The 13,009-nt window shown below is 38.4% G+C and overlaps 1 protein-coding gene across 14 annotated transcripts in view; it reads right to left on the bottom strand.

The window, feature by feature from the left end:
• Window positions 1–13,009, bottom strand: part of PCM1 (pericentriolar material 1) — an 88,739-nt gene that overhangs the window by 19,801 nt on the left and 55,929 nt on the right. For 9 of the 14 annotated variants that reach the window (XM_054029282.1, XM_054029281.1, XM_054029287.1 and 6 more), the window contains 7 exons: window positions 12,442–12,664; window positions 12,150–12,295; window positions 7,413–7,606; window positions 6,203–6,383; window positions 4,309–4,673; window positions 3,388–3,555; window positions 1,919–1,975 (listed from right to left, as the gene is read on the bottom strand). In XM_054029282.1, coding sequence (XP_053885257.1) covers window positions 1,919–1,975; window positions 3,388–3,555; window positions 4,309–4,673; window positions 6,203–6,383; window positions 7,413–7,606; window positions 12,150–12,295; window positions 12,442–12,664 — 1,334 coding nt within the window. The remainder of the gene's footprint in view (window positions 1–1,918; window positions 1,976–3,387; window positions 3,556–4,308; window positions 4,674–6,202; window positions 6,384–7,412; window positions 7,607–12,149; window positions 12,296–12,441; window positions 12,665–13,009) is intronic. The other 5 variants (XM_054029286.1, XM_054029288.1, XM_054029289.1 and 2 more) reach the window with 1 other exon arrangement.

Raw genomic sequence — 13,009 nt, 5'->3', positions numbered from 1 at the left:
AAATTAAAAATTTTGTGCACATTTTAAAATTCTGCATATTTTATTTGTCAAAATAACACAATATAATCACACCATTTTCAATTATTTGCTGACAAGCATTTTGAAATAAATTATAAATTGCACCACTCTCAATTATTTTGGTAGTTATTGTGTTACTGTGTGATTTTGACAAAAAGTATGCAGAACTTTGCAGAATTTGAACATTTTGGTGCAGAATTCCCTCAAGAGTACCAGGGTTCTGTGTGGCACAGTCTGGGTGGGGTTTCTGGGTGCAGGGGGAATGGGACTCTGGAGGGGAGTTCAGGTGAAGGTGGGTAGGGCTTAGCGGTGTGGGGGTCTGGGTGTGGGGGGTTCAGCTGAATGCTGGGGGAGTGGGGCCAGGATGCAGCTGGTTGGGGAGTCCAGGTATGGGGAGCTCCCAAGGTAAGGGGGGAGACTCAGGGGGATGGATGCTGGGAGGGGAGGGGGTTGAGGGAGGGGATCTGGGGGAGGGGGTTCTGGGTGCAGGGGCTCCCAATACAGGGGATGAAGTTTGGTGGGGGACTGTGAGACTTGGCGGGGGGGAGGTCCAGATGCACAGGGGTTGGGTGGGCGGGGAGCATTTCCCCATACTGTGACCTCCTCCCTACCCTGTGGCTGAGGAGCGATAGGGCCAGAAAAAGGGTGAGGGGTCACTGTATGAGGAGCTGCTCCCCCATGCATCTGGACCCCTCCGCACCCACTTGAGTCTCACCCCCAACACCTGGAACTCCCCCAGAGTGCAGAGCTTCCTGCAGCCAGGTGAGGGTTCTGGAGGTTGATCTGACCCAGCCTTGGCTGCTCCATGCAGGGGAGGGGGAACTCCTTCTCTGTCGTCCTCCTGCCACCCTCCCACCCCCCACCCAGGACTAACATCCTTGGTCAGCCAGGGCGTCCCCAACCCCAACACACACCCCCACGGTCATTTACCTCTCCCACGGCTGCCCAAACAGACGCACCTGCGCTGCCAGGGAGGGTGAGTGAGCACTCGTATAGCTTATCTTTGCTTCCTCACAGAAACCATTTTTCTGCGTGAAGCAAAGAGAATCTTTGGGGGGACGTGTTTCCGTATGCATGTAGTAGTGCAGAATTTCCCCAGTAGTAGTACTGTAAGTTCTATTAACTTTACTTACATGAAACAGTTAACTATTTATTTATTTTAAAAAAGGGTAGAAGGAAGCATAGTTCTTGGAAAACTCAGTAACCTTACTGATCCTAATAAAAGGGCCATTCCCTGCCATTTTAAAGTAACAGACTTACTATGTGGTATAGTTCTGTTGTTTTTCTTCTTTAATTAAAATACAGTTGAATGTTTGTGGTTTATAACAAAGTTTACCAAATTATTCAAGAATGCAGACAAATGATGTTAGTTCAGCAGTCTTACAAGTGTGCTTAAATGCAGTTTTATTTTTTAAAAGACTAAAATAGAATGGTCGCCTTTCAACATTTACTGGCATAGTTAAATGTACTTTGCTTTTCAGTGGTAGACTGAATCCAATCAATTCTACCAAAGTTGCAGGCTAATAATTAAGGGCACAAGAATGCCCCTTGTAATTAATTTTATTATGTTCTACATGTATATTTTGTATCAAAAGCAGTTGGTTAATGCAATTAACCACATTGTACTTTAAATAGGAAAAATATGAAGTACAAACCAATTATGATTCAAAGTAGCTGTGTTATTGAATATTCAGCAAAACACAAGGTTCTTGTTTTCCTGGGGTGGGAGTGGGGGTTGTTTTGTTTTTTTAAATAAAATACTCGCAACAATATAAATTAGTGTACATGATGCTAATTCAATAAAAGAGCTATTGAGAAACACAGTTTAGTTCTAGAACAAAAGCTAAGAAAAAAGTAAGTAGCTGTGAACAGTTTTGAAGCTAAGCAATTAATGCATTACCTGGGGCTTCAATGCATGCATTTCTGTTAGACTGCTGCAGTATTCTCCTAGCATGTGCTGTAGGAAAGCGGGGACAGACAGTGATAAACACCAAAATGTGTACTAGAAATAAAGATGGTCTATATGAATCAGTGGGAGGAAGACTCATTAAAATGACACTAAACTGAATCTGCAGAACTAATGGAGGGGAAACAGGAGGAGCGGGTTTGTTTGTTTAGGAAGTTGTGTGTTTTGTTTTAAGCAACTAAAACTAATTAATTATCCTAACTAGAAAAAGAAATACAATCTAATCAGGTCAACATTAAATGACAAACACCAAAGATATTCAAAATATTTAACCAAAAACCAAGAATCAGTTTACAAATGTGATAAACACTAAAGCCCATATTCTGCCCTATCATATATGCAAAGATCCGACTGGAACCACAAATGCAATTTCAAGTGAGTAATTTGCCCATAAACCTTTGGATATTGAGACCAGGGATAAACTACATGGAAGAGAAGGACAAAGTCTGATTAATTGTAGTAAAGAAGCAATGGATCAAAATCACAATTCTTAAGTTTCATAAAGGTCAGAAAGGAAATGGGGGGAAAGGAGGACCCTTACAGGGATATAAGGTGTTTGTTTTGATGAATTTCTTTTTCTCCTCTACAAAACCTAGTAACCAATATGCTCTATGGAATTAAGTAAAATATACTATTTTAACTAATTTTGGCATTAGACATCTTTTGGGAAGCAGTGTTTCCACCCAAACACTGCAGCATTGAGCCAACATGTAAGAATCTAAAAGTGATACTACGTACAGTATGTTCACGATACAGGTTGCAGGAACTGAAAAAAGCAAGCAGTGTAAACAGTGACATATAAATGCAGATTTTTAAAGATTTGACTGTTAAGTAAAGATTTACTTTTTTTAATCCTGAAAGAGTCCCTTTAAATGTGAACATGAATGGAAAGACAAAGAACATGCAGTACAGTATGTAATTTAAAATATTAAGTGCAGGTGGAATACATCATCTGAAATTCTAACTGGTGATTTTTACCATGACTGTTTATCTAGCACAACCAGCACCTCCCATAAAATAACATTAATGTGTACTTGTATTTTTCCTCAGAGTGTTTACAGTAAGATTACAGTTGAGTTTCAAAATTATGTTAAATGTAATATTTAGTCTACTTCAAAACACTTTCTGCTTTATCACAATATTTGTACAGCAGTTTTGAAGATTAAAAATATGATGTAAGGGCTAAAATATTACATGTGTATCCTATATACACATTTAGCAAGGATTTTAATAGTGACAGCAGTTAATTAATGAAGTCATGAAATGACTGTCCCTTACCTGAAAAACCCTTTAATAGCTCACAGGAAGACTGGTAAAATACCCTTAACAGTTAATAAGGAGTTACAGGATCAATACATTTTTACAGAAGTTTTTAATATTGTTCAGATTAATTAAAAGAATACCTGAGGACATTTCTGTAGATCTACTGTATTTAATTATTTTTTCCAATTGTTCTTGATTCTTTTTGCTGAACACTTTTGCTTGAACAGCCTCTTCATTGTGCACAGAGCGCCTGCTCCTATTACTCTTGCAAGGTTCACATGTACTAGAAATGCTGGCACTTTCATAACCTTAAATGAACAAAAAGTGTCTCTTTAATAAAAATCTTTAAATCACCTGTTTCTAGTCAGTTTTAATGATAGCTCAAAAGTGCAATCCAAAGACTTGTTAACCACTCTTTTGTTACTTCAAACTATGCAGAACTTAAATTATTTTTATAATAATGGGAGGTTGAGATGTCTATGTAATTAGCATTGACGGTGTCAAACATGAATTAGAGATTGTTATAGAGCGGAGAGCAGTGGTGAAGTATTAACAATGAATAGTGTGCAAGATGCAATTCATCACAGAACGTTTGTTGGCTAATAATTAAGTCTGATGCAGAAGCATGTTGGCAGATTACAAGCACCCAGGTCAACATGAACGTATTTTACATGAGCGTATGTACATTAGCAAACAATTCTGTACTACGTTACCCTGTTTAAACAAACTGCAATTTAAATTTGGTTTTCTCTTAAAAACAATTTTATCAATATTAAACACTGCAGAACTCACTCCCATCTTGTTGGGTTTCATACCTTTCCACACTAAAAGCACCATGTTCAAGCCCTTAGCATTTCTGACACGTTTAAGATGACAAAAAATAAAACTTTTGCTCCGTCACTTACCATCTCCACATCCTGTGTAAAATTAACTTCCATTCCCAAAACTATAATGTTAATTATGATACTATCTACACTCCAGAGTACAGACGAAGCAACATTTAAGTTACATGATTAAAATGGAGTTTGTCTCAGTGCCCTTAAGGTTAACTGAAAACTTACCAGTATTTTTAACTCTGCTTTTTAGCTGAGTAGAACTCCTCCTCTTATTCTTCGATTTAGGTGTTTTATCTTTAGATGCCAAGCTGGCCTGGGCTGATGCTTTTCTAGATTTAAATGTTTTAGTCACAGTAGTTGGATCCACTGGATCAGGCATACTACTAAAACTCTCCAAAGATTCCTCATCAAATTCTCTTCTCCTCCGGCTGGTATCAGACTGACTTTTATGATTACCAGATGCCGTATTTTGTACTGAAACCGCAAACCCTGCCTTCAGGAATGACTGTTTTTCTTTTCTTCTTTCCTGGCTGTCATCTAGCCAAACTGCTCTGTTGTTTTCCATTTCCTCTTCAGGTTGTCTCTGACTCCTTATGAGAAAGAAAAGTTGTAAAATACATATTACAACAAAGCTCGTTGGGGAAGGAACTGTGAATGCTATCAGACAAATAAATTATAGGTTCATCCATCATTTGAGGAATACCTATACAGTTACCCAATAGCCAACTGTAAGGTGCTCCTGCAGAATTAGCAACATTTAAAAAAATGGAGGAGAGTTACAGGCATTAGAAGAAATTCACATTACCCACTGACTATCATGCAGAGATATAGATTTCAAGATTTATGGTTGTATAATCATATGGTGTCTTTTTTTTTTTTTTTTTTAAATCACTGCAGCAACATATTGTTCTGAAGAACATAAAGATGGCCATACTGGCAGACAGATTGTCCATCTAGCTCAGTATTCTGTTTTCTGGCAGTTGCCGGTGCCACATGCCTCAGAGGGCATAAACAGAATCGGACAATTTATCTAGTGATCTATCCCACTGTCCAGTCCTAGTTTCTAGCAGTCCCAAGGTTTAGGGCCACCCAAAGCATGGGATTGCGTCCCTGCCCATCTTGGCTAATAGCTATTGATAGATGTATCCTCCATGAACTTATCCAATTCTTTTCTGAACCCATTTATACTTTTGGCTTTCACAACATCCCCATACAATTTAAAATATTAAGTGCAGCTCAAATTCATGTTTCTTTCTATTTTCCTCAGTAGGATTTGACTTCCAATTTTTAAAAGAAGTCTTTTTGTCTCTAATGGCCTTTTATGTTCTGTTGTTTAGCCATGGTCCCGTTACCTTCTTTTTTTTTTTTTTAATTTGGGATATAGATGTAGTTTGAGCCTCCATTGTTTTTAAAAAGTTTCCATTCAGCTTGCAGACATTTCACTCGTGGGATTGTTCCTTTTAATTGCCATTTAACTACTTTCCTCATTTTTGTTTAGTTCCTCTTTATGAAGTTAAATGTTACTGTGATGGGTTTCTTTAGTATTTTCCCCCTACAAGGTTGCTAAGTTTAATTACATTATGGTTGCTATTGCCAAGTGGTTCAGCTCATGGACCAGCTCCTGTGCGCCACTTAGGACTAAATTAAGAATTGCCTCTCCTCTTGTGAGTTTCAGGACTAGATGCTCCAAGAAGCAGTGATTAATGGGAATAATATATCCCTCTCTGCAGTATGTCCTCTAGCACAACATTATGTGACTGTATGGCAACAGAACATATCTCATCTACTCATTAAAATACATATCTTTCAATATTTATAAAACTTGGGTATATTTTTTCAAAATATAAAACCTGTAATAGCATTCAGCAAACACTGTGCCTAACTATACCCAGTGTATCTTTCACACACACCAAAAATCGTAAATTAAGAACACACTTTTCTGTCAACAGAAGATAGTCCTAACATAGATAGGGAAGAGCAAATTACAATGAGGATTGTTCACCCTTTAATTCAATTCTTTACCTTCCAAGTAGAAGCTCCAATACACTGATGAGTCCCAAAACCAAATTACAAGTAAAGAAAGATTTAAGGAGAATTCCACCATAAATAGTTAAAATACCTTTGTTTCTCTGCTCCAATAGAGGAACTGCTTTCAAAGGGCTTTGGAAATGCCATGTATTCAGTTTTTCCAGAAGTGTTATGATCTAGGGGTTGCTGCTGCGGCTGCTCACTGTTGTGTGGGGTAACATTGTGCGCGAAATCTCCAAAACCAGAGGGAAACATAGGGTTGAAGTTCATACCTGTGAGGGTAAATTAAAGCTAATCAGAAGACATACCACATGGGGGGGAAAAAATGTGACACCACACGTTAGTTTTATCATTCATGCAATGTTCTAGTAAATATTTTTAAAATGCTCCTTCCCTATGGTTTTCACATACCAAAAAACCCCCCCCAAAACAAGAAAAACCACAGTAGTTGATTTTAAACTGCTGTGATACTGAGACCTTGTCTTAATTTGTCCCAATTTCAACCATCTCTGAGCAACCATCACTGTAGATGCACAAGTGCAACCCATAGTTTAGCCGGGGAAATCTGCCATTTGCACAGTGTAGCTTTTTACCCAGATTTCAAGCAGGGATAAGTTCTGCCAGTGCAAATAGCAACTTTGCCTGTCTACACTAAGGGTTTGTACTGGTGTAACTGCTCAGTAACATATAATGCCTGTTTGGTGGCAGTCTCAATCCAAAACAAGCATTGGCAGTCTCATTAGAGAAGTCAAGTAATGAACATGTTCACTCTCCCCACAAAGGCAGCCCTTCTTCAGAAGAGTGTTACTGCACAATGGCAGGGGCTTGTGTGGAAACTTCTTTTAACATTCTGCATCCTATACCTGACCTATACATAGGAGGATTTCAAACATTACTGCTGTAATCTGGCATGTTTCACCAGCACTAAATTCACTTGTTTCCCCCACTGCCAGCTAGAAGCCATGCCCTCCACATGGAGATCAAAATATGTACTCCATTTCTTGGCATCAAATGTTGATGCCCATCTGTTTGGATAGCCTGGGCTCACTCACAAGTTGTTCGGACCATTTCATTAGGCAATATGATCTAAGAAACATATGGAGAAAAGAAGGTAAAGCAGGCCTCCAGCAGCTGAGGTTAATTGGTTTGTAGAGGGAAGTAGAGGGAAAACAGTAAAAATACTATTTTAACCATGAGAACCCATTTACCAAAGTCTAACAAAGCAAAAGGTTTATATAACTTGTACACCAAAACTTTGCATTTAGTCATTTCTTTCTCTTTACATTTCCAGAAATACCTACCTGGTGCAAAAGAAGAAAAATTAGTAAATCCAGGTATGTTAAATAGATTCATAGGTTGAGGAGGAAAACTGAAAGGACAAAATACTGTAGGAGATGGAGGTGGTGGCGCACTGCTGCCTCTTTCCTTTCTTTGTGGCTTCTCCTGCTGCTGCTGTTCTTGTTGGTACATAAGATCATTTAACATCTGCTTCAACCTATGAAATACAGAAAAGTTTCTTCTGAAGAGAAAGGTATGTTACAAAAATGATACATAGTACAAAGTTTCATTTATTTCAAATACATGTAATTTCAAAAAGACCATAACAAACTGGCTTTCCCCCCCCACCTTCCCTTCAATACAGCAATTTTGAATGAATTACACAGTCCATATACAGGAAGCCTAACAACTAAAGCAACATGGAAATCATATAGATTTGCATCTACCTATTAAAAGACAACCATGGGTATAGAGTAGGCCAAATTCCCACATAAACTGATATTAATGAAAGCATTTTCGGGGAAAATTTGCTAAAGCTGTTTTCTTTCATAATTTCAATGTACTGAATTTGAAAATTGTTACTAAGCCGAGTTTTGAACTTGAAGGTAAGTAAAATACAAGAGAGAAAATGGCTACCATTTGAAACTTAAAAAAATTAAGTAAAGGAGAGAGACTAAATATTGAATATGTTCCTGATTTGGAATACCATACTATCAGAAAATACAGGGAGTGATCTTGTAGAAGATTATACTCTCTGCTTCCTCTAGTCACATGATGATATGTACTTCAATTTTGTTGGTTTTGCAGTAAGGACATTTAAGATTAAGTAAACTAACTACTTTTCAGGTATTTTTGATATGTTAAGGAATTAAATGCACTGCTATCCATTACGCAAAGTATCATTCACAACACAGTATGATAAATTATTTCCGTAAATTCTCTTTCAAAAATATAAAATTGTTAGCTAATTATCAACCCCCTAACCAATAACCTAACGCTGACTTTTGCTTACAGTGTGAGAGTTCTTAGTACTGATTTGGATAACAATGCCATGGCATAAGTGATATACTGGTAAATATTTATTTGTTATTTGTTCAATGTTCATGTGACAGTTAATTGCATTATTATGGTCATGTATTCCTTAGAGAAAACATGGAGGCAGTCCTGAACCTGACACATTTCTCAACAATATCTTATGAAAAATACATTATTTGCCAACAAGCGAAAAAGGAAATTTTGCTTCTAGCAAACAGATTGGCTACAATACAGGAGGCAACCAATGCAAGACAGAAACTCAGATTTCCAGAATAGGGATGCAATTGATAAAATTCTAAACAACTCTTCAATCTGAACGCAGGTAATCATTACTTTGGCATATAAACTGTTATGCAACATGCACAGGTAAGGGGGGAGGGGGGGGAAGATAGCTCAGTGGTTTGAGCATTGGCCTGCTAAATCCAGGGTTGTGAGTTCAATCCTTGAGGGGGCCACTTAGGGATCTGGGGCAAAAATCTGTCTGGGGATTGGTCCTGCTTTGAGCAGGGGGTTGGACTAGATGACCTCCTGAGGTCCCTTCCAACCCTGATATTCCATGATTCGATTCTATGATTCTAAAATTAGCAGAGTTCATAAATCCATTGAAGCTACCAGTAAAGGGTGAACTGCAAACCCAATCATCAAAACCTCAAGTGTGTTTCAGAGCAAGGTCCCCCCAGAGTGAACTGGAGTCCTTGCATTTTCTGCCAGGACTGAAGTTCCATAACATTCAAAATAAACAAACATATTGTTAAGGCAGAAGAGTATGAACACTAGTTCAATGTACATGTAAATGGTGTTAAGCGACCTTATAGCCTCAGAAGGGAAATACCACCTTAACTGGTATAAGCATTTCTCGAGAAAAGTAACGAAAACTAAGCATGACTCGGAGTGGTCCTGACTTGACAATGGTCTCACTTAGTAATGAGTTAAAACATTGTGCCCCAAAACGATGTGTTCTGGAACTTTCACAGGCATGGACTTTTTACTGTTTTCTCTCAAATGAAGTTGTTGAAGAGGTCCGACATTCATTTATATGTTGTATAGCAACCTTCACAGAAAAAATTTCTACTATTGATGGAATTTACAAATTCATTGTCTTAGGCGATCAACCCGCTTCTAAGAGAAACACTATTCGTGCTTGTCAAATTTTGTCACATCCCTCAGTAAAGCAGAAGAAAATGTATCAACCATTCCATTTTTCAAGACAGAGCTGGAAAATGAATCTCTCTCAATGGTACATGTAGCACTGAAATTATGCTTAGATATACTTGCTCATCCTGGATGCGATGGGTTAAACACCAGTGAGGAAGAGGCACTAGCCTGTGTCCCAAACAGCATATATATGTTTTTGCAACTCAACTTGGCTGGCCAGTCTACTCTTGAGTTAGGGGAAGCTGAAGAAGGTGGTGGTGGTGGTGGTGGTGGTGGTGGTGGTAAGGAGGGAGGACACAGAAGAGAACGTTGCAGAAGAATATGAAGATGAGAAACAGGAATCACATGAACAGTCCAGGCCATTAAATATTGCACATTTCATCTACAGTGTAAGTGGAGGTAAGAAGTGGACACCCAAACGTGTTAGCCTTGGAAGTATACTTCATCAGGCAACAAGGACAAAAAATCTTGTCCAGATGTTTCACAACATTGGGCATTGCATTAGCTGCAAGGATGTACTTTGAGTTGACATAGCACTGGCCAAGAGCACTCTGATGTCAATGAATGAGGATGGAACAGTGATCCCATCAAACTTGGTTAAAAGAAGATTTACCCGTATCACTGCAGATAACATTGATAAAATAAGCACACACTTGATGGGCAAAACACATTACATACCACACAGTATGCAGCCTGGCAGAGGCAACCCGCATCAGATCTGATACTGCAGGACACCGAGCCAATAAATCATGCTACTTTAAATGTTCCAGATGCAATACACCATTTTTCCTGCTAATATCACAACAGAACCAAAATCCAATGAAGATGTCCTAGCAGAATGATTTAGTGAACACATAAAAGATTCCCAGTCAGCTTTGAAAGCACAAGCTATATTATATTCCCTCAAACATCAATTTGAAAATCCAAAATCAGACTGGATACATTTTAATGAAAAGCACAGTAACAGCAATTCTCCATTAAACTACATACAGCTACATGCCTATCTTTCAGTCACCAGCTCATGAAGCTGATACATTGAATCTTGTCATGAAAAGACTTCCACAAGTAATAGATCATCATCATCATCAACAGAAACATGTTGATGTTTGTTGATCAAGCACTCTTCCCTGTGCTGATGGAACTAAAATGGACTGTACAAGAATATAAAGATATCCTGATACTATGTTTAGGAAGTCTACACCTATCAATGAACTTCCTAAGAGTGCTGGGGCAGCATACACAAGATTCTGAATTGTTAAGAGTGTGGACAGAAAGTGAAATATTAGGTAGACAAACAACAGAACATGTAATTGCTGGTAAAAATTATGCAAAAAGCCACTCATGGTTATAAGCTCACTCTATAGGCAATGTGGGGAACTGCTATTATGACAACTTCTGAGCTATCTACAGCAACATGACAAGAAACTCAAAGAAAAGTTCCTGGATTTGGAAAAAATTGATGCTGCGGAAGATTACAACAACTTAGTGCCCATTCAGTCATCAGCAAGTTTCTGTGACCAGGTGGCATCATTTGCACTGAACTGTACAGACAACATCACAATTTTACGTACATGGATATGGTGTGTATCCTTCTACTCTTCAGCAGAGCTCAACAGAATGAAATTTGGGACCTCCATCTATATGTGCCTTCAAAAGAAGGCTTCTATTTTTTTCCCACTAATACAGCCACACAAATTATGCTCAATGGGGATTCGTGTACTTAGCAGAAATGAACCAGCTCCCTCTGGAGGTACTTGAAAAGCTCCATAGAGACAACTGGGTTATGAAAGTTTCCAACCACAGGTTCAATCAGGTAGATTCGAACCACTCCAAAGAGTGACTCACTCATGCCACTGTTAAAAGAGGAGGAATTATTACAGGTATCACAAGAAGGGCCTCAGGACTCAGCAGATGGGCTCTCTCCTATAATCTACATGCCCAAAGTGCAACCCAAAAGAGAAAATTATTAAGTCTTGGACTAGATGATCAAATTACTTGCCAAGAATTCACACCAACACAAAAGCAATATGATCATGTTGATTATATGTCCATGACACTTCAAAGATTCAAATTATTCACTAGTGAAACAGCCAACACTAAAAAAACATTGCAACGAAGGATGTGGCTACAGAAGTGATTTAGGGAGCTCTGCTGAATGCAGAAATATTTGGTCAGGAGCAACTGAATACTTTGGTTCAGGAAAGGCTCATAACACCAAAGGAAAGAAGTACAATATAAATGCTTCCTACAGAAATGGAAGGGTTTTTTTCATTCATTGTAGGAACTCCATCTCCCAAAGTGACGGTAGCTAGCTCAACGGACACATTCATCTGTCGAAGTAGCTGCATACACACTGAGGATTAGGTTGGCATAGCTATGGCGCTCAGGGTTGTGAATTTTTCACACCCCTGAGTGCTGTAGTTATGTCAACCTAACTTTTACATACAGACCAGGCATCAGTTTGATTTATTTAAAATATTTATCAGTGAACTAAGCTTTTTGTTACTTCTGAATAATTTCAATACAAGTATTAGCAAAAGTCTTCCACAAATACAGGATAAATAGCATACCTTTGAACATTATTCTGTTGCCATGTCAGCTGAGAATAGCATTGGTTTAACTGGTGCATTATAAGGTGCACTTGTGGAGATGCAACATTACTGGGCATCACACTATAAGGGCCCGTAAGCAGAGTCTGTAGTAGACAAGAGAGGGTCTGTGGAAAGAAGGAAATGCTGGTCACCAAAACTTCTGAAGTCAGAGATGAATTATTCCTGAAAGACTTAGAGGAAAGAACACCACCACTACAATATATGCCATATAGAGTAATAAGATACCAGAATAAGTGCTTTTGACATTTACCTGCTGATCCTGCATCAAGGTCTGACAAATACGGACACTAAATTCAAGCTGTTTCTTTAACTGGTTAATCTGCTCTTGCCATTGTTCCTTCTCCTCCACATAAGAGAGTTCAGACATCCACTTAAAGTTTTCTTGCCGCCGCATGCTAATATTCTGTTGTTGTCTTGTCTTAGCCAATGGACGGTAATTCCCATCTGCTGAAAGAGGGCGGCGATTCTTCCATCTGGGGAAAAGGGAGTGTCAGATTTCTTGAAAGTCAAACTAACTTTGTAAGAGAAGAAAGTTGAAATTTGCAAAGAGTCCATAGTTTCAGTCAATGTTTCCGTTCTAGGTAAATTATTAACAATTAATTAATACCACCAACACTTTTTGGAAAGAGCAATTTCAGTTTCTTATTCCCAAGAAACTTACCCATTGGCACAAAAAAAAAAAAAACAAAAACAAACCCCAAACAACTTTAACTTTTAAATTCAGTATGAGTTGGAGAACTGGCTGATGTTTTGAGATTGAGATAGACATCTAGGAATTCATTATCTTCTATTGCAGCTCTTCTTTTCTTACATCTCAT

This window comes from Malaclemys terrapin, chromosome 5 (assembly GCF_027887155.1).
Source record: "Malaclemys terrapin pileata isolate rMalTer1 chromosome 5, rMalTer1.hap1, whole genome shotgun sequence".
NCBI lineage: Eukaryota > Metazoa > Chordata > Testudines > Emydidae > Malaclemys > Malaclemys terrapin.
Note: the sequence above shows the minus strand (reverse complement) of the source record. Positions and strands in the feature narration are given on the sequence as shown.